Genomic DNA, 26,683 nt, shown 5'->3' with positions numbered 1-26,683 from the left:
TTTGGGGAAATAGCTCAGTCTTAGGACTGCCTGGAGACTTCCCTGTTTTTAGCCAATTTCCAACAGTCTCTTTCCTCCTCTTTTGGTCTCCCTACTAACATGAATTAAAGTCACAAAGTTCAGGATAAGGTAGAATTTGTTCAACTCTCAGCGTATTTGTGCTTTTTTAGAGTGTTCAAAGAGGAATGGCAACAGTAACGTAGACACATAGTGACCGAAATGCACAGGCATTATTCATGCTGTATCTCCACAGGAAACTGCATTTTTAAAGGGACACTACTTGAAGTCTGGGAAATAACTGATGATGTCATCAGCTGGGGTTTAGAAAAACAAACTAGGGGGCATGGAATTTGAAAAACATGGGCTTTCGGCATCAGAAAGTGTCTAATGAAAAGATACTGGCACTATGGAAAATATAGAAACCAGTGTTTTGATCATGTATTTTCTAAGAAAGAATATGGATCCTAGAATTATCCATACAGTGAATGAAGATATAATTGCATCTGCTGCACAGATTTGTTTCTAACCGCTCAGAAGTCCTCTCATTTTATGAATGCGTTATAGTAAATATATGGGGTATTCCTTAAAGGCAGAAGTAAAAAAGTGTGTTTTGTTAAAATAATTTATATCATTAAGCAAGCAACGTGTTATGCGAGATAAACAGTCTTAAGGGCAAATATCATCATATCATTACATATTTGATGGTGTGTGTGTGTGCGTGTGTGTGTGTGTGTGCTGCAGCAGTAGTACTAGATGTGCTGCGCTCATCAGTAGAGCGGATAGACCACTCAGAGCCTCTACCTCCCCCCCAATCCCTCACACACTCCCACCCACCCACCCACTTACCGTGGCGCACACACATACACAACTACACACACCATCCCCCTCACAGATATGGAGTCAGCAGCTTTCTCTTAACAATGACTGATATGGCTGCTGCTGTTGGACTGTCTGTTAGCCAGAGCGCACTGCAAGGTGCTTTGAACCAGAGGCATGCTGGGAGCTGCAGCATGTGGATGCTCTGTTAACAAAAGTAAGATGGAGGAGAGCTGCCTACATGTGCAAACACACATCTTGTACCCATCACATTGTATGCAAACAGATGTTTATTTAGCATATCACAAATCTGTCAATGGTGTTCAACATCATAAACATGTGGCTGTTGTCATCACACAGATATACCCTACAAATTTTAGTTAGTGTAAGAATTATAACAAATTATAGATATCATCCAATTATTCAAAAGTTTGTTTACATCTCTTTTTATAGCACGGTTGATTCAGTGTACTGTGTACATAATAAGGCCAGGAGTAGAAACTTACATATACCCATCTGGGAATATTTCTAGCTGTCACGGGCCAGTTTAATGAAATATTGATGTATTTGACAGCTGTTGCTGTCAAGAAGTGCCTCACTTCACAGTGTTGCAACAAGAGTCTGAAAAAAGACATTTATAGCTTTTAAAGAGAGACTCACAGATGGCTTCCAAGCAACGGTGGCTCATGGAGAGAGTGATGTATAACGGAGAGAGAGAAAAAACATGTGAATGGTGAGAGATACAGATTTAACATGAGTGTGTGACCCCCCCCCCCCCCTAAAAACTAAACACATCCTGATATGGACAATTTTGGTAACATTTGCTGTATTTACAGTCACAAGATCTCCACACTGATTACCGTTTCAGACTGTATTCAATGGAAAAGTGAGTAAAGATGTGGGTTTGTTTAAAAGATTAGGAGGAAGTGCGTAGCTGAATTCAGGTTCAGTTGAGCACAGTTGTTGTGAGACATTAACTTGATCATTAAGTAAAGCTGAAAGTGAAGTTGGGTGTTTTACAGATTAAAGTCATAGCTCTTCTGTAATCACACAATCCCTGTATTTTAGGGTCAGTTTCCATTCAAATTAGCCTAAACACATACCCCATTGGGTGCTCCTCTAGTATATCTTATCCTTAATTTTTTTTGCAAGTGAACAAAAAAGTCAATAAACTATTGCTTCTACAAACCTAAAAGCAACAACGGATGCACATACATTTTCCTGAGAAGCCAGATGATTGAATTCCTTCTCAGACTATGCAGTGACCTCAAGCTATTTTTTACTGACATGTTTGAGTTTCCTCGATCATACTCCTTAGTTGTGGAAAAAATCTACAGAGCAAATTTTGCGGTTTTTGAAGTTTGATTACTGCAGAGGAAAATTCCTTTTTTACTTAGTGGGGAGTCTGGCAGGGAGCGCTGGGAGCTGCTGCAGTGTTCACAGGGTTATACTGTCCACCTACTGTAGGGTCATCTTCTCGTTCCCCCCAACAAAGGCAGAAAATAATCACTATACAGTGGGCTCATTAAAAACACATTGTTCCGCTCATCCTCTGTTAAGTCTTGAAAGGCAAATGTAACATCACTCAGCCTCTGAAAAGCTGCTTTGTAAAGCAAACAATACCGACTCAAAGTGAACGCATTGCAGTTGTGTTACTGCACCTTTTCTGTGTGCGCTTTGATTGCATTGCCCAAACAGTAATGTGTTTGTCACCAGAGAATAAACCGGGACAAAGCTGCAGGGTTTGGTTGCCTGAGTAAATTGATGAATGCAACCTAGCTTGAATCTCAAGCTAATCTCCAAACAGTCGTGTTAAAACCGCTCCTCGGGCTCCTTTCTCTGGTCTCAGCGCTCTGCGACAACAGCAGCCGGGACTTTGCAGGCTCAGGAGTTTACCTAATTATCTGGCATTAAATCTAAATGGAAGGCTTCCCTCTATCATCCCGTGCCACATGGCCTCAACGGGGATAAGCCTCAGTCTTACACACCATTAGGCTTTACAGGCACTTGACCTGAGGAGGCAGGGCATTGACACAGAAAGTGAGGCTTTGGGGCCAAGCCCTGACAAACAGTACATGACGCTCAAATCAGTGTTGTATAAAAATAATATTTATTCACAACAGCTTCCTATAAATGAAAAATCTTTGTCAAAACCTGGATAACAACACTTTGGTGCTAAGGTTAAAAATTGCAACATATAGTCAACCAAACAAGACAATAAGATATTTGCAGATTGTTTTTAAAGAATGACCAAGACTTAACAGGAATGGGTGTAGCCAAAACCAATGCAATGGCTGCAGACAGAGGCAGACTGCTGAATGTCCACAGGCTGGTGTTATGAGCATGAGGCTAGACCTGCCAACACCCACAGAGCACCATCTTATTGAGTGCTGTATAGAATGTTCAGTGCTGACCTGATAGAAATGAAGCGGTATTTTACAGTGTTTGTGTATGTTTGATGGAGCTGTCAGGTTGTCTCACCACACTCCAAGTGGTCTGAACAATGGCTGTGCTGATGGTAATGCCCCCAATTTCCCTGTTTTTTTGCAGGTCACTGCCAGGGGATTCGCTCCATTGTTGCAGTTTGCCTACACTGCTAAGCTGTTACTCAGCAGAGAAAACATCCAGGAGGTCATCCGCTGTGCCGAATTCCTGCGCATGCACAACCTGGAGGACTCGTGCTTTCGCTTCCTGGAAGCACAGCTGCGCAGCGAGGAGGACGGCTTGCTGCTCTGCCACAAGGTGGCGGCGGCAGAAGTGAACAACTCAGAGGATGAGAGCATGCAGTCTGAGGTGGAGAAACCCACCTCTCCAAAGGCTCGACGACGTGCCGAAGCCCTCACTTCCTTTGAACGCCCTGACGAGGATCGGCTAGCGATGGCTATTCCCAGCAACTTCTCCGATGGCCGGCTGGACTTTGACAGGCACGGAGCATCAGACCTGCCGCGATGCCCAAAGTACAGGAAATACCAGTGGGCTTGCATCAAGCACAACAATGACACATCCTCACACACCAGTACCTCAGGTTTTCCAAGCACATTAAAAGAGAGCAGCGTCAGCGGGGCACTGCCGGGTCAGGACGGGCTGCCTTTGGCACAGATCAAAGTTGAACCACAGGTAGAGGAAGAGGCCATCTCATTGTGCCTGTCAGGGGATGAGCAGGGGGTCAGGGATAAGGACAGTGTGACAGCCATGGAGATGGATAACCCCATATCTGAGGAGAGAACCAAGAGAACCAAGTCCCCTTCCTGCCTCCGAGCCTTCTTCAAGAAAGGGATGGACCTGCCCAACACTTCACAGCAGCTATTCGCCAACAGACTTGTCTGCCCCCAGGACAAAGGAAACTCTCAGGGAGATCATAAAAAAGACTTCAGGCCTTTCACTGGGGAGTTGGGTCTGCCTGTTACATCCCCAAACCACGTTGACGGTTTCCCTGCAGGGTTGTCCCTCAAGTCTGCTTCCTGTGATGGGGTCTGCAAACAGGAAGTCGAGCTTGATCGCCGTAGTGTCATATTTTCCTCAGGGGCATGCAAACGTCTGGGAACCCCAGCACATTCCTACCCTGGTGGAAACTCTTTGGAGATGGAGCTCTCTGAGCACATGCCAAAGGGCCTGTGGGCTGGAGCCAGCCAGTCCCTCCCCACGTCGCAGACATATTCTCCCAGCACCACCTCCAGCGATCCCCCACTCTTGTGCCGCCCAAGACCCAACACCAGCTGCCCAGTGCCAATCAAAGTGTGCCCGCGCTCACCGCCATGTGAAACACGCACCAGGACTTCCAGCTCCTGCTCTTCGTACTCCTATGCGGAGGACGGCAGCGGAGGCTCTCCCTGCAGCCTGCCCCAGTTTGAGTTCTCCTCCTCTCCCTGCTCCAACGTGGCGCGATGCCTCAATGTGGACCAGCAGGAGCAGAGTGTGGGCGGGGAGGCGCTTTTTAACCAGGTGCGGCCTAAGATCAAATGCGAGCAGTCCTACGGCACCAACTCCAGCGACGAGTCGGGCTCCTTCTCAGAGGGAGACAGCGAGTCCTGCCATGTGCAGGAGCAAGGGCCAGAGGTGAGTGTGAAACACTGTCATTCTTTTGTAACACACAATGTAGCCATCACACTCAATCCCACCATGGCTAATTACATCGCAGTGCCCTGCTCTCCAGGTCTGCATTAGCAGTCATTAAATCATCGTGTAATTGAAGCCGGGGTGTTCAGTGCCAGATTTACAGTATCACCAAAGGGCACAGATGTGCTTTGATATTATTAATCTGCTTTATGCACTGCTGGAGATCTGTGTAATGATTCTGAATGTGTGAGTCCAAATGCACTAGGATAGTCGAAATGCAGGAGGCTGTGGTGCTGGTTTTCAAGACTTTGATTGGGTTATCATCTAAGCTGGGAGTAATGTTAATGTGTGAAAGCACTGCGTGCGATTGAAGGCTCAGGATTCTCCCAGGGTACAGCTACCCTCTGAAGTTATTCCCTCTGGCTCTTTCTGTCTCGCTGCCGCAGCCAACTACCCTAACTAGCTCATTTTATCCCAGCAGAAACACTGATATCTATAATCCGCCCCTATAAATATGCATATGCTAATTCTAGCAAGCCTTTCCGACATTCCGACATTTGTGATCTATCGACCATTAGCAGTGATACCCTGCCGCAGTGAAGGTGTGCAGCCGTCACACACAGATTACAACCAATACATTACCGCAGCGGTGTGTTATGGCCATAAAGTTTTAATGGTGTGCAGTTGCAGTGGGTGGGCGGAGGTTGAGCTCGGTCTCATGGCGGCCAGCTCCACAGTGCTGACAAGGATGAACAGCCAATCCTCTAATCATCCTTCCCTAATCCACCTGAGCAGACGCCCTGCAGGCCACAGACTCTAGGCTGTTGTTGTTTACAGTGTAAAGATCAGTGAGGGAACCTCTCGCTCACAGATGGAGCTCAGCGCAGGTGTAATAATATCAAAATGAGCAGATTTCCCACCTGAGGGGGAGTGTAAGGCATTAAAATCAATTTACAAAGAATAGCTTTGCTTCCTCAGAGCACTGCTGTTTACTCGCTTTAATGAGGTACATTTCCATTTGGATTTCAGGCCTTTGCTGAAAACCTCGTGTCTCCAAATTGACTCTTTAATTGTGTTAGGAGCTTGGAGAAGGAGCTTTCTTTGTTTCCCTGGTTGAGGTTTGTTTGTTTTTTTCACAATAGATGGTACAAAGATCCAATCAGCTATGAGGCATTCACTTGACTCTAGCATAGTCATGTCTGTGACATCACATTTTTGCTGTTGCAGAGCTTGAACCTGTGACCTTTTGTCTCCATGTTCCCAGGCTGTCTTGCCTCTTGTGATTTTACCATCAGTGATGTCAGAATTATTTGTGATGAGCTTGGTGGATCAAGGGCGCTCTCAGTGCACAGGAGGAAGCAGAAGTTGAAAGAGAGAAGAGAAAGTGGTGCGTTGCCATGGCAATCACATTCAAAGAGCAAGTCGGCATGTTGCAATGGTTGGAGCTACATGACAGGATTTAGCTTTTCTGTGGAAAGAATTCAGTTCCGCTGCACAAACAGAGCTGTGAGATAAAGAGGCTCAGCAGTTATGCGTAATTATTACCTTCAGAGTATGGCACACAACACCGTCACCATTAGATTTATGGGCCTTCGATAGGCCTGCTGAATGTGCCGCTGTAAATCATGTGGGATGGATTTACAGCGCTGAGCTATCAGCTGGGAGAGCAGCCCAAAAATGACTGGTAGACATTTCAGTTCTCTTTGTCATTTCTTTGTGTGGGTATACTGTTTATATATGTATGTGTCAGCCATTGTTGCTGCTCCATTACTCCACTACATCCTCTGTCAAATCTCTATTGACTTACACAGGGTTCTCTGCCAGCTTTCCACTCACTATCACAGGCTGTTGATAAGATCCTTCATGAGTGTTTCACTACTCCACAGTTTATTGCACCGGAGTTAAAGCGGAGGTCACAGAGAAGTACTTCCAAAGTGAAGCTCAGTGTTAGGTTACCCTCCCTTGGCCTTTAAGTGCTAAAGAAGTGCTACCTCATGCTTCCTTGGCCGCTTGTTTCCCTACCACCCCCTCCTGCCGTTCAAACAAACATGAGCAAACGGCAGACGGGGAAAGCACTTTCAATAAAACATAGCTTCAGCTCTGGACTGTGGACTTGACCCAGTGGATGAGGAAGGAAGTTGTGAGGGCAGTCCGACCGAAGCCCAGTCATTCAAGGTAGCTGGAGTCACTTCAGGTCTCTGGGCAGCTTCTGCTCTGTGGTTATGGGCTTTTGCCTTCACATGGGCCACATCTGAGAACTATCAGCAGCTTCATTCTGCAGACGGAGCAGTCTCCTGAAGAGAGAAACCTTTGAGAAAAAGTTGATGAAAACTTGGACTCAATGTTGATCCCAAGTGTGGCCCTGTGAGGGGATCCATTGATCGCTCCTTGTTTTAACAGTAGCATGCTGACCTACCTCCTACGCAACAGCAGGGATGGAAGGAACTCTTGATATATTCATAACAAATAATGTGTGGAAAAATGGAAATTCATTTGACATTTTGAGCATTAATAAAGGGGTTAGATTTAAATGAAACATTAAAAAAAGATGCAAATTACGCCTTTTGTCTAGATTTGTAAGCTACAAGCTAAAGAGTTGGATTTGTGTACGGTATATTAATAATGCACACAAATAGGATTGGTCTGGTAGTATTGTTTATTGGTCGGTATCAGGATTATGCAGCTACAGATATTGTTATCTATCATTCAACACAATGCTACAGCCTTCAGTGTTCTATAACAAGTAGCTTGTGGTGGAAAGCTAATGCTAGCAAACTGTAGATACATATTGCTAACTACTTGTGAAACTACAGGCATCACTGAGTCATTCTTTGAGCTACTATTATACTACCTTTTATCATTAAACATGTTTAATTGTTATCACAAAATGTAAGGATAGAACACACTCTTGATCATGCTAATGTTAACTTACGTCTGATCAATCTTTGTATTGAGGCTGTTGAGTGACAAAGTCAGTTTGCTGAATATTTATGCACATTAATGACATTTTATCATATCATAAGTGGAATTCATAGTCAATGCATTGTATTATTGCCCATCAGTGCACTAGGAGTGTTGTCACTATACAGCTTGGTAAAATAGGCTATGGTTGCTAATATTAGCAAACTTCAGAAATAAATCAGTGTGTGGCAGACATCACTGAAGTCAGTATACTAAATTAGTTGCTCCTGCACTTATAGTACTTTTGCTACATTTGTAGTTCAGAGTGTCTCCCTCCCTCTGTCTGTCGGAGCTCTAGCAGCTCCTGGGAGCAGCGTAGGCGTTGAGCTCATTCTAGCGTATCGTCTGGCCACAGCGTTGGAAATATTGATCTCAGAGCGATAGGGAGGAAAGAGGAAGTAGTCCTGATTCATCAGCACATTGGGTTTTTTTAGCAGGCAAAAGATGAAATAGAGTAACGTTTGACAGGAAGTGCACAGACCTTGATATCTTTTCTGCAAACATGGCACAATGCCTAAGCACCTTTGCTCTACTCTACATCTGATGTGGCATGTAAGTTGAGTTTGCCATTCATAATGTTGGCTGTGGAGCTGTTTACTTGCTTTAGTCATAAACAATAGCAATGTTTCAAATAATGTGCCCCTTATACTACAACTACACTGTGGGTCATTTTTTAAGCAATATAAGAACCACTCTTAGTATAACCATGAAAAGAAAGGTCTCTAAATATAGGACATAATATTTCTAAGTATAGTTTAGTTAATATAAAAACAGTATATTTGAAATTATGTAATTGAGTAAAAACACATGGCATCAAATATGTGATGGTAAGTGAACCTAAAGTAGATTTTAGTTCAGTAGCTATTAAAGACAAACACTGAAAGAGCAAGGGAGTGTCGAAGGAGAATTATCTAAACACTATAGAGATTTTTACTTATTCATTTCTAAAATATGTATTTAAGTGCAGTACATATACTTAACAGAAAAGGCCTTACTTGTTCAAATTGAGCAAGACGATTTCTGTTTACCCAAGCATTTTACTTTGAAATCTATATTTATCTAGCTCGATGCATTTTTAAGAAATGCAGTTTTGGGGAAATGAGATGCAGTGCATCTTCATTACCCCCTCAAATTGCCCCTGGAGCTAACGCTTAGGGGAGCGGGACAAATATAGAGACTAAACAGTGGGGATATTTTGGAACTCTTATTTGGGAAGAGGAGAGTGTGTTTGGTCTGAAGCTCCCCGGGATGTTGCAGCATACTGTACAGCACGTGGGCCCCCCAGGGCCAACTGGGACACAGAAACTGTACTCCTCTGCAGGGCCCTACATCCTGTGCTAGTCCTGGAATATGCAGACATTTAGTGTTCAGCTACCTGTCTGTGGTAATCTGCAAGATTCTTGTCGTGTGATTCTGGCTACCTCACCACAGCTCGGCAGCGTACTGTGGTGTATGTGCACTCAAATTCCCAGAAATCACCTGTCTAATCAAACAGTGAGTCAACTTCAAAGTGTGGCGTTGTGTTGTTGTTGATAAAGTTTGATGCTTTTCTCACATTAAATACACATCTTTCTACTGCAAATGCTGCTGTCAGTAAAATTAGAAAGCGATAATTTTTCTATTGAAATCTCTACATGACACTCAATGCTTCTCACATAAATAAAGCTTTGTCTGAACCTAGTACAGGTTGATATTATTCATGATGACATTATTTAGCAAGAGAGCAGCAGAACAGTCATGTATTTATCTGAAGATGGTGCAGACAAGCTACAACAGCTAGCAAACCTCTCCATGATCTGACTGCGGTCATGAGTGTGTGTTACTTCTTTATAATCCTATTTACAAGCATGTCAGATATTACATGGTTAATTACAGAGATGGTATGAAACACAAATGTGTGAAAAAATAAACCTTATGTAACACGATAAGCTCTCATTTCAGTTTGGGGGAGATAAGGACAAGTATTACTCAGACCCAACTATGTCAGCAGCAGATAATGCTGCTTAACTAGTCCCTACATCTACAATTCCAACTAAGAAGTTGATTTTAAGTGAGAAAGAGGACAGGATTTGATTAAAAAAAAAATACACAACCAACTCTTCCATAGGCCAATGATTAAACACTGTTTCTAATGTGTTTAAACTGTCAACAAACATACTATTTAAGGGGTGCTATTATAACTATTTCCAGACAAACAGCAGTTCATTCATACAAGACAAAAAATCTGAGCTTTCAGCAGATCAGACAAAATGTATGGACAGTTCAGAAAAGCAAGGGGCTGATTTCTGATTAGCCCCACTTTTGGCTCTGTACCTCATTTGTACAAAATGACCCTGAGATAAAGAGTGACTGAGGGTCGGTAGAAGAACAAAGAGAATGGAAAAATAAATAACTAATTCTAATTGAGTAATTCCAGGACAGTTTGGATTGAATTTATGACCAGTGTTGAAGCAGACTCATCTCAGCCGGGCTACTGCACTGGATCTCGTGGTAAAGCGGCTAAATTTAGTTGTCCCCTGCGTACCGGTGACTGGTGGAGGAAGAGGAGAAAGAAACCATCACAAGGTCGCAGCGTGTCCTTGTTTTTATGGCCTGGTTTCGCCAAAGATCCCATCAGGCCCTGCAGAGGAAAAGCTCTCAGGTCTGAGCATAATGGTGCACAAGCTACCTGCCCACAAACAGAGTCATCTTCTCTCTACTTTACAGGGAGCTGGCAACCTGTACTGATGTTTTAAAGCTTTCCCTGCTCCTTTCTTTGAGCCTGGAGCTGTCATTTCCCTGGCAAAGTAGTGAGAGCCTATGTGGCCTTGAAAGCTCGGGTCATTATTTATTCATTTGTCTGCATGCAGATGTCGGGCTGAGATGAGACGCGGGGCTCCTGGCGGCTCACAGGGGCTGCACTTCTAATGAGAGAACTCAAGACATTTTCTCTCCCAGGGATAGATTGACATCTAGGTCTGCTCTTCAATGAGGAGCAATTTCAATTATGTCATGAGTAGGCACCTTGCTTCCTCCCCCTTGGTGCGACGCCTACACTAGGTGATGCTTTGGCCCCCGCTGTGTAGCGTCTGGTGGAGAAACAGAGCTTAGCCCACTCTGCTGCAGCCTCTGCAATTACACTGAAAAAAAAAAACTTTAATTACATGTATTATGTCAACAGATGTCACATAATTAGGTTAGTTGAAAGCAATAATATTATGTTTAAATAGGTTCAACTTAATATTATTGCTTTCAACCTAATACAGTTATGTGAAATCTGTTGACGAGATACATTTAATTAAAGTGAACGTTTCAGTTTTTTCCATGTGGTCATGTGAGCAGGGAGGATCTGCCCCGGCTCAAGCAGCCACGTACTATGGAGGTACTTCCTGCTCCTCTTCCTCCTCTTTTCCTCCTTTGTTTGACTTCCTGTGCTCCTGAGAGGCAGCCACGGGGTAGGAAAGGGAAAGCGAGAGCAGAAAGAGATGTGCAGCTCCTCTCATCTCTGCCAAGGCTCTCCGGCTGTCTTCCTCTGGCTCTTTGTTATGCCTGCACTGCCTCTCTGGCTGCCTGCAGCTACACATCCCTGGTGCTCACAGATACTGCTGGGATGGATGTGCCTGTGATGTGCTTATCATAAGGTTTGCCATCACCTGAGGGAGAGACACAGACTCATTGTTGCTCTCCAAACTGAGAAAAGAGAACCAACACATACAGCCTTGATGTGCTGTCATATCAGTGAGGAAATTCCACACGGATTTCAGATTTCTATTTGCCAAATCACAGCTGCATTTATTCCACAAATTATTTAGTGTGCTGTGCAGGAGGTCTGCTGTAAGGAGCCAGTGTAGATATTCATGCCTGCAGAACTCACCTGACGCTGATTTGGATCAGGTTGACAAGTCACTCCCCCCTCAATCTGTCGCACTGGCACGTTTCCAGGTGCAGCGGGACAGATGGAGAGGGACTTTTTTCTTGGATCACCTTTTCCTCTCTGCTGTAGAGCGTGCGACATGTTTAGGTTAAGGCGGAGAAAGCTGCGTCCTGTTTTCTGAGGCCTGTGAAGCAGTACTCTCCTGCTATCTTGTGGTGAAGTGTGGTAACTGTCAGATCGTGAGACGGCAGAATGATGCATTGACTCACTTTGTACAGTCTCCTCAATGTACCTGGTTATTGAGAGAAATCCTTCAATAATCTCCTTCTTTAAACCAGCAGATGTTAATTATGCAGATCAACACAAGAACGAGACGTTTTTGCTGTTGTTTGCTGTTTAAAATATGATATGAATCATTCAAAAGTGAATTTGGCTTCACATGTTGGAGTCAAATGTGATAATACAATGGTCAAATTGATAAACATAGTGGGACCCTGCAGTCACAATGTCGAGCGTCCTTGGGCAAGACCCCCAGCCCCATCCCCCCACCAACGCAACAAAAAAGGTTATACAGAATTGCGATCCAGACTCATACCATTAGTCACTTGTTATTGAAATGGGGGCCTTTGTGCTGCAAACTATTATTAAACTCTAATCATGAGTTGTTTTCAAGCCTATATCTGGAGATAAAGTAGTTCTGTGAATTTGAGGCCAATCTAAAGATGTTGGGTCTAAAAGAATATAAGAAACCAATCTTTTTTTGTTTTGTATAATGCAACCTCCTCCTCCCATACACTACAAGTTAAACATCCGGGGGGGAGCTACTCTGTGATTGTGGCAACATGGTAAATTGCGTGTTAAGTTACTCTTTAAATTAAATAACTTTTTTTTTTAAAGAATAGTGAAGCCCACAGATTTGAGTTCTCTCCGTTGATGAGTGTTATACTTCCCTATCCTGTTGGTTTTGTTGTCTCGCAGCAACATCTTACATCCCATTTGATGGTTGGCAAATGTATCGTTTTCTTATCATTAAATGAGAAAATGCATTCTTAATGTTATTAATCAATTATTTATTGCGTTATTAAATGTGGATCAAACACTGTCAATAGTCTGCAATGATTCTAGCAGCACATTTCAGGCTCCATAAAAGAAAGAAAGGAACTTTGTATTTTCGTATGAGCAACTCCCGTCATTCCTTATTCATGCTCAATAAAATAAATACAATATTGTCTTTATGCCTAATGTCTGCTCCTTCTCATTTGCTTTAGGTGAAGCTGCCTTTCCCTGTAGATCAAATCACAAATCTTCCACGGAACGACTTCCAAATGTTGGTGAAAATGCACAAACTGACCTCGGAGCAGCTGGAGTTTATACATGACGTGAGGCGGCGGAGTAAGAACCGCATCGCGGCTCAGCGCTGCCGTAAGAGGAAGCTCGACTGCATCATGAACCTCGAGTGTGAGATCAGAAAACTGGTGAGTCATCAGTTTCCACCTCACTGTCACTTCCTGTCATCTGTCCAGCTCATCAAACACCAACCACCTGAGCAGAGAAAAGGAAATGATGATGTGATGAAACACTGTTCACAGATCTCATAGTCTGTCTCAGCACTCTCACACCTTTAGTGTCCTCTGGTGTGTGCGGCAGTGTGTGCAGGGATGGGGAATATATGCAAGATGGTAGGGTTGATAAGGAATAGAAATACATGTTTTAGAGTATGTTGTAGAGAAAAGATTATTGGGTTTATAAGGAGAGGATGTAACTGACCTATGACAGTGAAAGCATTTATGTTGAATAAAGATGAACATGTAAATCACAGGATATCAATAAAAATAGGATAAGTAAGTGTTTTCAGTACAGTTTTGAAAGACAATAATAGACATGTATATCCTGTTGATGAGCAGATCAGAAAACCTTTATATGAGCAGTTTCGGAAGGCAATGACAAAATGGGTTATTTTGACGTGAAAGAGAAAATTCTGATGTTAGTTTGTGTTGGTGTGTTTTTGTTTGGAGGGAAAGCACTTAAGAGATATTATTTTGGATACCCTACCCAAAAACCAGAAGACATAAGCTAATGCTAGTATGGTTTTTCATGAATGAACTAAACTATATCCTTCAAATCCCAACTGTGTGTGTGTGTGTGTGTGTGTGTGTGTGTGTGTGTGTGTGTGTGTGTGTGTGTGTGTGTGTGTGTGTGTGTGTGTGTGTGTGTGTGTGTGTGTGTGTGTGTGTGTGTGTGTGTGTGTGTGTGTGCAGGTGAATGAGAAGGAGAAGCTGCTGACGGAGAGGAACCAGCTGAAGGCGTGTATGGGGGAGCTATGGGAGAACTTCTCCTGCCTTTCCCAGGAGGTGTGCCGGGACGTGCAGCTGAGCCCCGAGCAGGTCCAGTCTCTCCACCACTACTGCCCCGTGCTGCGGCCCACAAACTCCACTGACACCATCCCCAACACCACCACCAGCATCGACCTCACCACCCACTCTGGCTCGGCCACGCCAGAGCCCAGCTTCCACGGATCACCCGGGCCAGCAGATAGTGATCCCGACTCTGCAGTCAGAAACAGTCCGGACAGAGAAACGGACGACCAGGACGCCGGCCTGTATGACAAGTCAGGGATGGTCAAATCCAACCAGGCGGTAACGGTGGATTTCTGCCAGGAAATGACTGACAAATGTACAACTGACGAGCAGCCGAGGAAGGACTGCGCTTAGTAGTGGTGGTTCTCTGTGTTGTTGTTTTTGATGTTTTTTTTATTATTTAATTTTACTCTTCTGACAAACCCTCTCTCAGGGTTGCTGAGACAGTCAGCCTCTGCCAGTGTTCACTGAAAAACAAGCTTTGTTTTATTTATGTCTTTTTGTGCTGTTTATTTTTTTGGGTTTTTTTTTTGAACGGTTGACACTAAAGTTGTCTTAACAGCAGCAATACTGTTCTCCAGGTATTCTCCTCTTACCATGACAGAGTGGGAACTTCTCACCAAACATTACAATGGTGCTATCCTCGCCCAACAGCAACCTCTACAGTGGGGACTCGCCCCCCCATGTGTCACTTCACAAGTCAAAGTGGAACCTCATCGGACCTAAACAGCAGCTCTCTGTGTCTCTCTGTTCCTGCCTTCCTCTTTTTCTGTCCCCCACTCTGTCTCTATCAATCTTCTCTACCTCTTTCTGTCTCACTTTTCTTTCTCTCTGTCTGTCTTTGGTTCGTCTCTCACTATATCTCAGTGGCCCTTTTCGTCACAGCAATTCAAACTCAGGAAAAAAAGAATCCTCTGAATGTTCAACCTAATTCATGAAAAATGAGAATGCAGCTTCTGTACACGGGAGAGTTAAGATGCTGTTGACTTTTTAAAATGTTCATATGCAAAAATGTCTTCGAGCGTCTGGCATTTGTAATTCTGTGCAGGAGAACTGTGTGCAGGCTGTAACCGAAAACATTCCTCCTTTGCCTTCCTCAGCACTGAATTTAAAGGAAAACGTTTTTTGCAGATGGTTAGATGGCTATTTTTATTTCCCACTCATCAGCAATACCATTGTATTTGGATGTTGTAACGGTGACTTTCAAGTGCTTGTTTGGCAGAAATGTACATAGTATGGAGCATGATGACTGTAACAGTGATTTTGTACTGGTAGAGGCTTAGACGTTTCTTTTTCACGGGGTTATATCAAGCACCTTTTGCTAAGGGAAAATCTTTGCTTTGCTGTTTCCTGTCCTGCCTAACGAATGCTCCCTATCACGGTGAGCGTTCCTATACTCAGGAAATCAGCTCCACACATGAAGACACACACATGCAGTACATACAGACACATGCGTCAACACAGATGTACAATTTTGAGCCCCGTGCATGTATACAAATTAGACCTTCAAGTTGTGTTTAACACAAGGCCCCTCCCCCTTTGCCTCTTTAAATGTGAAAAAAGAGTTCTGCATTGTGCTGTTTGGAGGATATTTTATTTCTTATCAGTATTTTAAGATGCTCTTTATGTACACTCTCGCAGACGTGTTTTGGGTTTATTCAGTGTTGCAGTTAGATGTTAGGAGACAGCAAAAAGTGCAGTCAACAAAAAAGTGACAAATACTTTCATTTCTTTTCAAATTGATCCTGAGAAAGAGAAAAATATTGACTTCAATCAGGCACTTTTTTTAGACCCCAAGCGCTCAAAGCCATTTAGCACTTCATAAGGTCTTTGTTTTTGTTTCAGACTTCCTCAAAGTCTCAGACTGGAGCATTTAAACTTCAAGAGGAAACATCTTGTGGATATAAATATACAATAAAATATCTTTATGAAGAAAATGTATCTCAAAGCTAAAAAGAAGCTAATGTTTTAGAACTTATATTTGTATTTCTTTAGGAATTGAATAAGCTAATTTAAATTTTATTCGACGTGAAAGCAGTGTATATGTTGGTTGAGTAACAATCATATAAGATAGTAACACGTTTGCCCTAACGTTTGTTTGAACATCCTCCTTTGTGATGTGCTTGCATGCTGCCTAGCTTTAGGCCTAGTTAGCTTGTCTTCTTCTGTTTACCTTGTGAGTTGTCTCTGAAGCAGTCTGCTTTTAAACTGATATATTTTGGAAATGTATAAACAGACAGAAAGAGCTGATATCAACCTAACTAAAGGAGGCTTTCATGGCCGTACTCTAGCAGAAGGTTCAATTCAAATGGATTTGAAACTTTATATATTGCTCTTTAAAGCCCCAATCCAAAGAGACGATCCCTGAGCTAGCTTGAGCTAATATTGCTAGTAGACTAGCTGATGTTCCAATAGTTTCATCACATCAATGTAATCTTTCATTGAGTAATTCAGAGATATATGATCTGCAAGTGTACTATCCTTACTTTAAAGAACATTTCTATACTTAAATTGACTTTATAGTAGGTATTAGATTGTAATCTCATAGATGTATGGCAGGTCAAACTAAGATGCTAGGTACTGCTACCAAGATAGCCTGTGGCAGCTAGCTCTTACTTGAGACACTGTTTTTATAATAATCCCTGCAAAATATATTTTTTTTTAGGTTAAACAAGTCTGGGATCGGGGCTTTAAAGTGTAAATGAAATGTTTCAAAGTTCTTCCTCCAGATTTTAAATAATTAAAGATGTAGTATAAAACATAATGTCTCATGTGAGACTGTTTCTGTTATACAGCCAAACAATTAAGTGTATATTATAAAATTGTCTTTAAATTCTTAAAAGGCAGACACAAAGACTCAAATACACACACACACACACACACACACACACACACACACACACACACACACACACACACACACACACACACACACACACACGCTCATATACACAGCAGTAGAGGACCTTCATCCGCTGGTGGGTTTTTTTTGTGTTTGTTCAGCCCTTTATCAAATTTGTACTCTTCTTCATTCTTTTATGAATATTTACTGCAGCAAAACAGTATTTACCCACATAGATATTGTACGTTGTTCTAGGCAGAAAGCTAAACATTAGAGACATTTCTTTTCACCTTTTTTCATGTTCTTTTTCATTGGCTTAATTTTAAATTGAGGAAGCCCGATGTTGCATTGGAGAGCACCGACTCTGACTTTCTGTCTCTGTGTGGAGAGAATGAATTTGTGAAGTTTGTGTTGTAGCAAAACTATTGTAACAAAGGCCCCTGAGTATCTCCTCACACATTAATAATACTTTTTTTTTGTATAGCAGAACTTCTACCCATTGAATGTTGATAATTCAACTTAACAAACCTTAGAATCCTGTAGAGCTCGGGTGAAGAGGTGATTCACTGCTCAGTCAAAGTGTAGTAATAGGCATCCTCTGCAACATTTCCACTCTTGTTTAAAGGGTCCATTGAAGTTACAAAAACAAATTGTTACTTATTGTATTTCTTGTGGACACTGGTCATGCAGATAGTTGTGGTTTCATTGGTTCACGTTTTGGGATATCTGTCTCTTTACAGTCTGCCTTTGTGGTTCTCACACAACTGAAGAAAGTACTCTCCTGTTACTCTGAATTAGCACATTGTTGTGAACAGTATTTTTTCAGACAATGTCAAAACTTTGGTGAATAAAACCACAACTATAGGCCTTGCTAGTTACAGATAGATGTGACAAAAGGTTTTTGGTCCTTTGGGTGAACCAACCCTTTACTGTCTCAGGTGCCAAGCATTTAACCTGCTCTCTATGTACATCCCTCTGAAGCAGGTTTTTTTTTTTTACTTTAGTGCTTACTTTTTCAATTCAAATTAATGCCCCTTTTAAATTGTTTGTTAGAAATACTTAAAGCTGCATCAATTAACTTTTCACCTTTACAACAAGCAAAGAAAGCAACATTATGATTCATTTGGAGTTGTGTGCGTGTCATCATATAAATGGGTTTAAATATTCCCCTTTCTTTTTAGCTCATTGTTCCTGATCTCCACCAATTCACAAGAACTATAACTGGCTCCACTTTGATCACCAGCTAACTTACTATGTATCCGAGCACAAAAATCTCATTTTAAAGCTTTCCTTTTTTTTGTTTAAAACATCTGCCTGCTGCTGGAAACAAGATTAAGTGAGAGCAGAACTGGCTTCTTGGAAATAAAAAAGCAATGAGTTAAAAGAGGTTAAAATGTTCAGTGGTGATGAAGGAGAAGTGTTGGTTATATTTCTTTGCTTAATGTTTAGCAACCTCATTCACAATGTTCACTTGTTCTTTTGATTTAAAAACTATTGGTGCAGCTTTAAAACTATGTAATATTTAGCATAAAATAACTCTCAGTTGACTCTTGATACTTGTTGGTTATGGCCGTTACAGCAGACTGGCTCTAACTCAATGCTCCTATCTTTTGCTGTGTAGTTGTCTTGTTTAATTGAACTTTTGTGTTGCTGCTTCTCTGAAACAAACACTGGCTTTTCAACTCCAAAGGTTGTTCTATAAAATAATATGAACAAAAACATGCCTTTCTCCCATATTGCTCAACTGTTCTTGAAGAACAACAAAACAATTCTGGTATCCTGGTTGAATGCGCAGGCTGAGATCATTGAGTAAAATATAAAAATGGAAAATGTTTACAAATAGGTGTCATGTCATGTTTGATCAACTATTGCCATGCAAAAATCGCTCGGTTTAATTGGACTGGTTGTTGGTGTCGTGGAAAGAGACAAAGTTACCTCACCTTGTCTTTATTCCACCTTTTGGGATGGCTCAGCATTACATGGATTCAAGTGCACCTCCGATATTTGCCTTAGAACTTGCAGAGGCCATAGTTCACATTCAAGTGAAGTGAGTGTATGCAGGGGCCCGGCCCCCATCCCTGAGTCACCAGTGCGGACTTTCTCACACTTATCTACCTGTGAAATCCTTCATACCTCTCATAACTGGTCAATGACTGTATCAGCAAACCGCATCAGGTGTTTTTCTACATGCTTTTTACACAGATTATATGGATTATTGTATTAGTAGATTTTGGTGCATCATTTTTAATGTAATAGCTCTTAAGCTTGTAGTTAAAGTTGTTGTTTTTTTTGTTTTCATTTTTCTAGATGACTGTTTTGTGTTAATATTGTCAATTTGAAATAGCTGTTATTTCTCACTCTACTAAGAGTTCTTACCTTTATCATTTTTAAATGCTACATGACCCTAATTAATTAAAATGACTTAATAACCATTGTAAATATGGTATAGTGCAAACCCCATTTTCATTCATTTCAATTGCTAGTGTTATATAAATGACTCTTTTGTCTAGACACCATTTCTCTTTATGAAATAAAGAAACATGCATATCATACTTTGTGTTTTGTGGGTGTTTTTGGAAAAATGAGATCAAATGTCGCTCAGTAAAAAAGATGAATGAATAATAGATCTGACACAGGGTGCTACATTAGCAGTCATCTGGAGTTGTGTTTCTGTACACTTGATGAATGTCATTTTAATACATGCTCTTCTTCCTATGAAAGCCCATTTCTTCAGTGGCTGACAGGTGCTATAATGCCCCAAAACAATTACATTAGAAGAAACAAGCTGCTGTTCCAAAAACACTGTGGATACAAAAACTAAAATGTGCTTGCAAATGAATAAACATCTTTTCCAAGTTGACAACACATGCAGCATTTAAAAAACATTAACCAACCTGACGAAACATGCACATTGTTTACTTAAAGCGCTGCACAAACAAAACGCTTCAAGGAGCTCAAAACAGAACAGAAACCAGGGGACACTAAAAAGTGACGTACACAGCTGGGATTGGAACGCTTGGTGACGTTCAGGATTATAAAGTTGACCTACTGTCTCTGTTGGCAGAGCTAGTCTGTTACATAACTGTAAGTGTTTTGTCAGTATATTTAAAAAGTCTAGGTTGGTGAAGATGTTTCTTCAATTTCATTGTTTTGGCACATGCAGTTATACAAAATGTTTACATCATTTTGAAATTGCAGTGCATTTCTCCTCATGGAAGTGTTTTTGGCTGTTGTAGCGAGTTTGCACCAGTTGGCCACCATACATTTCTGCCCGTAAAAGAAAAAAACATGATGAAAATGTAGTCCTGGGATCGTAATTGTCATTATAATCTCGTAATCTCAAAGGAAATTACTTAGCATATCAAAATACTATCACCGAGATTAAACTATTTAATTTAATAGAAGAAAAACAATAGAAGATCATCAGAAACATTGTCTCATACACAATTTAGGAAACGCTCAGCCAAAACAAAATCTTGAATCTGAAGAGGCCTTCTTCCTGTGGGTCATTGATTTGATAAACAATCCATAAGAGAGTTCCCTCTTCTTCATTTGTGGTTGCCAATGCCACAATCTTAAATTACAATCTTCAGTCACAGAGCCAATCTGGTTTCATTATATGAGATACTGTGCTTTAAGCCAAATTTAATTTAGATTCATATTTGATTTAGCAAGTGGCTTGCAAATGATCAATATAAATCAGGTGCTGAAGATATCATTAGTATTGTAGATTAAGAAAGTGTTGAATGTTTTGTCAATGGAATGTCATAGTAACAGATGAGACTGAAGCTGTTGTCCATGCACATTAAATGCTAACGGTGAAAACATGAAGTGGAGAGAGGATTAAGTTCCTTTGGAGTCAGGATCCCTCGTTGCTTTTGAACTTCTTTATGCCTCCAGCTGGGTCACAAAAACGGTGATTCTCAATTTACTTTTTCATGATTGAAGACAGCTCCAGAATCATGCTCTAAAAGAAAAAGATGGTCAGGAAAAAGAAGGTTATTATCCAAATCACAGACACAAACACATGTCTCTTAGCAGCCTGGAAAAACGTTTTTTTCTGACCTCCAGTTAATAACTTTGTCCCAGAAGACAAATGAGATTTCCATTGTTAAATGGGATCCAGCACATTTTTTGTAAATAGTAATCATAAATCATATCTATATTGTTGGAACTTTAAATACAGATAATGTATATATATATATATATATTGTGGATTGTGAATTGTGCATGTGCATGTACATTTTTATTTTAAATCCCAATTATGGCCTGGGTCAATTTCGACCGAAGCAATACCAAAATGTGAAAAACACAGGGGGTTAAATTGTCACCTTCCTGCAGTGGATGTGCACCAGAAAGGGACTTCTAGACAGATTTTCCTGCCTGAGATATTTTTTTTATAGTTGAAACAGGGTGGATAAAGTTTGGCAAATGAACATTTCTGACCGGATGTGTTCATTGTTTTAAAACTCATTTGGGCCATATAATGATGAAACGGCTCCACTGCCCTGCTCTAAATAGTATACAATTATAAAAACTATAACTGTCCAAACTTGTTTGACCCAGCTGTTTGTTTGCAGATTTTTTTAAAAAGGAACCAAGAAATACTAAAGAAAGAATCCCTTCATTTATGGGTTCGTCGTAAATACAGAATGGAAAACAATTTAGATCAGACTTAAATACAGCACCAGAAGTTTGTTTTCCGATCTTGCCTCTTTCATTGAAAATACATTTAATTGAATAACAACATGTTTAGAGGGAGCTGCAGTTTGCAGTTTGAGAGTATGACATGAATTTAAAAATGACTAGACAGAAAGCCGAGTGAAGGGTGGCATTATGTTCAAGTGCTGTCCAGCAGAGAGCAGCACAGCCCTTCTGATAGGCATGGCCCTGTCATTAGTTTCTCACACTAATGGAGACATCCATGCCTGAATGAAACACAATCAGCCCCCACCGCTGAGTGTCACTGACACAAGGTCTGACAAGTCATTTCTGGACCTACTTGATACCTGAGTATTATATACTACATACCTGGGCATTTCCATTTTATGCTACATTACACTTTCACTCCATTACATTTTTGAGGAAAATATTTTACTATTTAATCCTCCTAATTGATTTAACACTAATAGTTACTCGCTACTTCGTACGTGATAATGCCTCTGATGCAGTAAAGTACTACAAATACCAAGTACTTTAAAATAACTTAAATTGGATCAAATGTAGGTTGATATGACATGTATTTGTTAATGTTAAAAACAAAATAATATTCTATTAAACATGAAAACAGCCATTCTGTATGAGGAGAACTTTTACTTTTTATGCATTTTGCTTCTAATACTGCTGTAATTCTACCTACATAACATTTTTAATTCAGCACTTAGTATTTAAAAAAAAACTCTTCTACTTTTACTTAAAGTAACAATGGTCACATGGTGACAATGTGTTTTTGTAGTGCCTTTATTTGATTTGATTTTTTTATGCACTTTGAATCTTCCATGAGTGAAACATACATTTTTTTAGCCTGGGATTTAGTTGAATTTTACTACTGATTATACTTCTTTGTTAAGATTTATTCATTAGGGAGGCAAACAATGCCTTTAACTTTTTAATAATAATAATAATACATTTTAATACCTTATGTTTGTCCTCCTGCGTCATACATGTTATGGTATATTATTTTATTGTACTCTTACTGTCTTCATCTACTTCAATTGTATTATACATTTTTTCACGTCTTTTATCATTTTCTGGTAAAAAAAAGTCATTGGTTGGTTAATCTGTAAAGCCAAAAACCTTGATTTGATTTGATTTATAATAATACTTTTTATTGATTTAAAGGCTCCACACTGAAGAAACTGAAATGTTGACTTTAATTAAATGTATTATGTCACATAACTGTATATTTTTCAGTGCAAATGGATAAACCAGGTCTTTACTCACCATAGACATCCTCCTCCCGCTGGCTGGGGGCGGGGGGGTCACTGCTGGACTCTCTCCCTGGTTCAGGTGCTGGGCCTCCACGTCTGCTCCGCTCTGGGAGCCGGTGCTGTCCGATGTGGAGGCCAGCAATTCCTCCGACAGGCCCCGGGACATGAAGCTGCACTTCCTGGCCGTGGGGTAGTGGTCGCTCTCTGGAGAATCACTCATGTCGCTGTACTCCTTACAGGTACTCACTCTGCTCTGCTTCCTCGGAGCGTTCCTCAGGGCGGCGGGGATCTCCATGTGTCCCGCCATCAGTGTGGGTCGGGGGCCCTCGTACTGGGGCCGGCCTGAGCCGTGAGCTTCATTGGACTCGTCACTGCTGCAGGACGGCTTTCTGTTGTCCGCAGAGTGGCCCCTCGTCTGCTGCAGACCCTGGAGGTCAGGTTGACCCAGCAGGTTTGTGTGTGCAGGCTGCTGGCTGTTGGAGCCCTCCCGATTGCGAGTGGTCGCAAGGGCCACACTCCCCCTTTGAGCATCAGAGCCAGCAGAACAGGTCATGTGAGTGAGCTGCATCAACTTCTGCGGTGAGGAGTTAGAGAGCACACACACCTGCTGCACCATGGAGTTTTTCTTTGACCGGCACACGCTCTCATCGTCTCCGTATTTGTATCCATACAGGCTCTGTTTGATCTTCTTCACCCCCAGGTGGAAAATCTCGAGGAGGTTGAGGAACAAAGACACTCCAGCAATAACCAGCATGAAGACCATGAAAATGTTCTTCTCTGTTGGCCGGGACACAAAACAATCCACGCTGTTGGGGCAGGGCAGCCTCTCACATTTGTACAAAGGGGACAGTCCAATGCCATACAGAGCACATTGACCGATGATGAAACCCACCTCCACCGCAGATCTGGTTAAGATATGGAAAACATATGTGCGCAGCAGCGAGCCTCTGAGTGGAGCCTTCCTCACTTTCTTCTGTTCATCCAGTTTCCTGAGCTCTCGCTCGATCCTCTTATGGTCCTCCTGCTGGAAGGGGTCCGTGCCCTCCAGCTCAGCCTTCAGACATGCTTTCTTCCTGTGCCTCTCCTTTTCCAGGGTCCTCAGACGGTACAATGCATGCCCCATGTAGACCAGAGAGGGCGAGGACACAAAGATGATCTGCAGCACCCAGTAGCGGATGAGGGAGATGGGGAAGGCCTGGTCGTAGCAGACGTTCTTGCAGCCGGGTTGCTCCGTGTTGCAGACAAACTCGCTGTTTTCGTCGTCCCACACATCCTCAGCCGCAACGCCAAGCACAAGCATGCGGAAAATGAAGAGGATGGTGAGCCAGATCTTCCCCACAATGGTGGAATGAATGTGGACTTCTTCTAAAATGCTCCCTAATAAGTTCCAATCCCCCATCTTCTGTCATATTATTATTATCTGTTGATGGATAAAGTAACATGAGTCATTTTAAGGCTTTGCGACTTACAATAATTGTAAGAACCATAGAGAAACAAACTCTGAACAACAAGGAAAGTGCAGATATATTCACTTCAAGCAATGAATACCGTTTTAAGTGCTGGTGAATTAGGTACAGGGCCTCAATTAACCTTTTAAAGTGCTTGACATTTTTTCTTTTTTGTAGAATTTAACTGCCAAGGTACAATCGAAACAGAGGGGTTATAAGATTGCACTGGAAATATGCAGTTTCCTCTACATTGATGTCAATGGGGAGCTCATTCTATCATTTAGGAGCAAGGATAGAAGACAGGCATTAGAATTAAAAGTCAAAAGATCTTTTTTACTTACATGTTTTCTAGAGTCCTTGTCTCACGTCCTTCAGCGTAAAGCTCTTATAGAACAGCAGACTCCTTCGTAGAGACATCGGGGCTCATTTGTGGTCCCTCGAAGACAGATGAGAACCCACTGTGCGATGGAGCTGACACTGTTCCATTCTATCGCAAACTAGGACTCCTGTTTGAAGCCATTGATCCAGTGCAGTCCCCATCATGCCCTGAGGTTATCTCACCCTGACAATTTTACCAGGACAGCACAGTATAAATAGCATCAACTAAAAAGTCAATACACCGACTCGTACAATCTGTTCAACTCTCCTGCTTATAAAGTGCAATATTGTGCATAACAGTTTGTGTTTGCACATAAGCAGCTCTATCCAGAAATATTTTACAGTTTGTTGTCAGATCCTTTGGGATGAACTGGATCCCAACCCAGGTCCTGACCTCATCCCCAGTGTTAGACATATGTGATGATTTTGTTTTGGATATATATTCCTGCAGCTAGGTGGAGGCTATTGTAGCAGCATGCTGATGCCCATGGGTTTGGAATCAAATGCACAGATTTCAGGCATGAGAAAGATGCGGTGGTGGGAAATGACTTTACTCAACTACCAAACATGAGAATAACCTTTTGTTGGCAGAGGCGAGGGGTAGTACTACTAGTACTAGTATCTACTCAAGTACTGTACTTAAGTACAATTTTTAGGTGCTTGAGTATTTCAATTGTATGCAACTTTGTATTTCTACTCCACCACAATTTAGAGGTGAATGGTGTAATTTTACTCCATCCATCCATCCATCCATCTTCTCCCGCTTATCCGTCAGGGTCGCGGAGGTAACAGCACCAGCAGAGAGCCCCAAACTTCTCTTTCCCTGACCACATCAACCAGCTCTGACTGGGGGATTCCAAGGCGCTCCCAGGACAGCGAAGAGATATAATCCCTCCACCTGGTCCTTGGTCTTCTCCTCGGGCCCTTCCCAGCTGGACGTGTCTGGAACACCTCCCTAGGGAGGCGCCCAGGTGGCATCCTCACTAGGTGCCCGAACCACCTCAACTGGCTCCTTTCAACGCGAAGGAGCAGCGGTTCTACTCCGAGTACCTCCCGGATGACTGAACTTCTCACCTTATCCCTAAGGGAGATGCCAGCCACCCTGCGGAGAAATCCCATTTCGGCCGCTTGTATCCGCGATCTCGTTCTTTCGGTCATGACCCATCCTTCATGACCTTAGGTGAGGGTAGGAACGAAAATGGCCCGGTAGACAGAGAGCTTTGCCTTCTGGCTCAGCTCTCTTTTCGTCACAACGGTACAGTAAAGCGACTGCAGTAGCGCTCCCGCTGCTCCGATTCTCTGGCCTATCTCACGCTCCATTGTTCCCTCACTCGAGAACAAGACCCCGAGATACTTGAACTCCTTAACTTGGTGTAAGGCCTCATTCCCTAACCCTCCAGGATCCCTGCCAGAGTAAAAAGCTGGTCTGTCGTTCCACGACCAGGACGAAATCCGCATTGTTCCTCCTCAATCAGAGGTTCGACAATCGGGAAGACCCTCCTTTCCAGCACCTTAGAGTAAACTTTCCCGGGGAGGCTGAGTAATGTGATGCCTCTGTAATTGGCACACACCCTCTGATCCCCCTTTTTAAAAAGAGGAACCACCACCCCGGTCTGCCACTCCTTCGGTACTCTTTCCGACTTCGACGCTTCGATGTTGATGAGACGTGTCAACCATGACAGTCCCTCAACACCCAGAGCCTTCAGCATTTCTGGGCGGATCTCATCCACCCCCGGGGCTTTGCTACTGTGGAGTTGTTTGACTACATCAGTGAGTTCCCCCCGTGAGATTGGAGTTGATCCCCCTTCATACTCCAGCTCCACCTTTAACATAGAGGGCGGAGATGTTGGGTTCAGGAGTTCCTCAAAGTGTTCCTTGCACCGCCCTAACACCCTATCAGTTGAGGTCAACAGCATCCCATCCTTACTGTACACAGCTTGGATGGTTCCCTGCTTCCCCCTCCTGAGGTGTTGGACGGTTTTCCAGAACAACTTTGGTGCCGACCGAAAGTCCTTCTCCATGACTTCTCCGAACTTCTCCCA

General features: G+C 42.3%; 2 protein-coding genes across 3 annotated transcripts in view; one reads left to right on the top strand and one right to left on the bottom strand.

Moving 5' to 3' along the window:
* The window catches only part of bach2b (BTB and CNC homology 1, basic leucine zipper transcription factor 2b), an 87,289-nt gene extending 67,852 nt beyond the window's left edge, over positions 1–19,437 (top strand). For both annotated transcript variants that reach the window (XM_063901826.1, XM_063901828.1), the window contains 3 exons: positions 3,367–4,872; positions 12,955–13,161; positions 13,945–19,437. In XM_063901826.1, coding sequence (XP_063757896.1) covers positions 3,367–4,872; positions 12,955–13,161; positions 13,945–14,397 — 2,166 coding nt within the window. In that variant the 3' untranslated portion in view covers positions 14,398–19,437. The remainder of the gene's footprint in view (positions 1–3,366; positions 4,873–12,954; positions 13,162–13,944) is intronic.
* Positions 19,438–19,440: 3 nt separating this feature from the next.
* Positions 19,441–24,734, bottom strand: gja10b (gap junction protein alpha 10 b). Its single transcript, XM_063901829.1, has 3 exons — positions 24,605–24,734; positions 22,829–24,235; positions 19,441–20,852 (listed from the first exon to the last, which is right to left on the bottom strand). Exons 2-3 carry the CDS (start codon positions 24,212–24,214, stop codon positions 20,814–20,816), a joined length of 1,425 nt encoding a protein of 474 aa, XP_063757899.1. The 5' UTR covers positions 24,215–24,235; positions 24,605–24,734; the 3' UTR covers positions 19,441–20,813.
* Between the last annotated feature and the right edge of the window lie 1,949 nt (positions 24,735–26,683).

The sequence above is a fragment of the Eleginops maclovinus genome, chromosome 15 (assembly GCF_036324505.1).
Source record: "Eleginops maclovinus isolate JMC-PN-2008 ecotype Puerto Natales chromosome 15, JC_Emac_rtc_rv5, whole genome shotgun sequence".
NCBI classification, from domain to species: Eukaryota; Metazoa; Chordata; class Actinopteri; order Perciformes; family Eleginopidae; genus Eleginops; species Eleginops maclovinus.
Note: the sequence above shows the minus strand (reverse complement) of the source record. Positions and strands in the feature narration are given on the sequence as shown.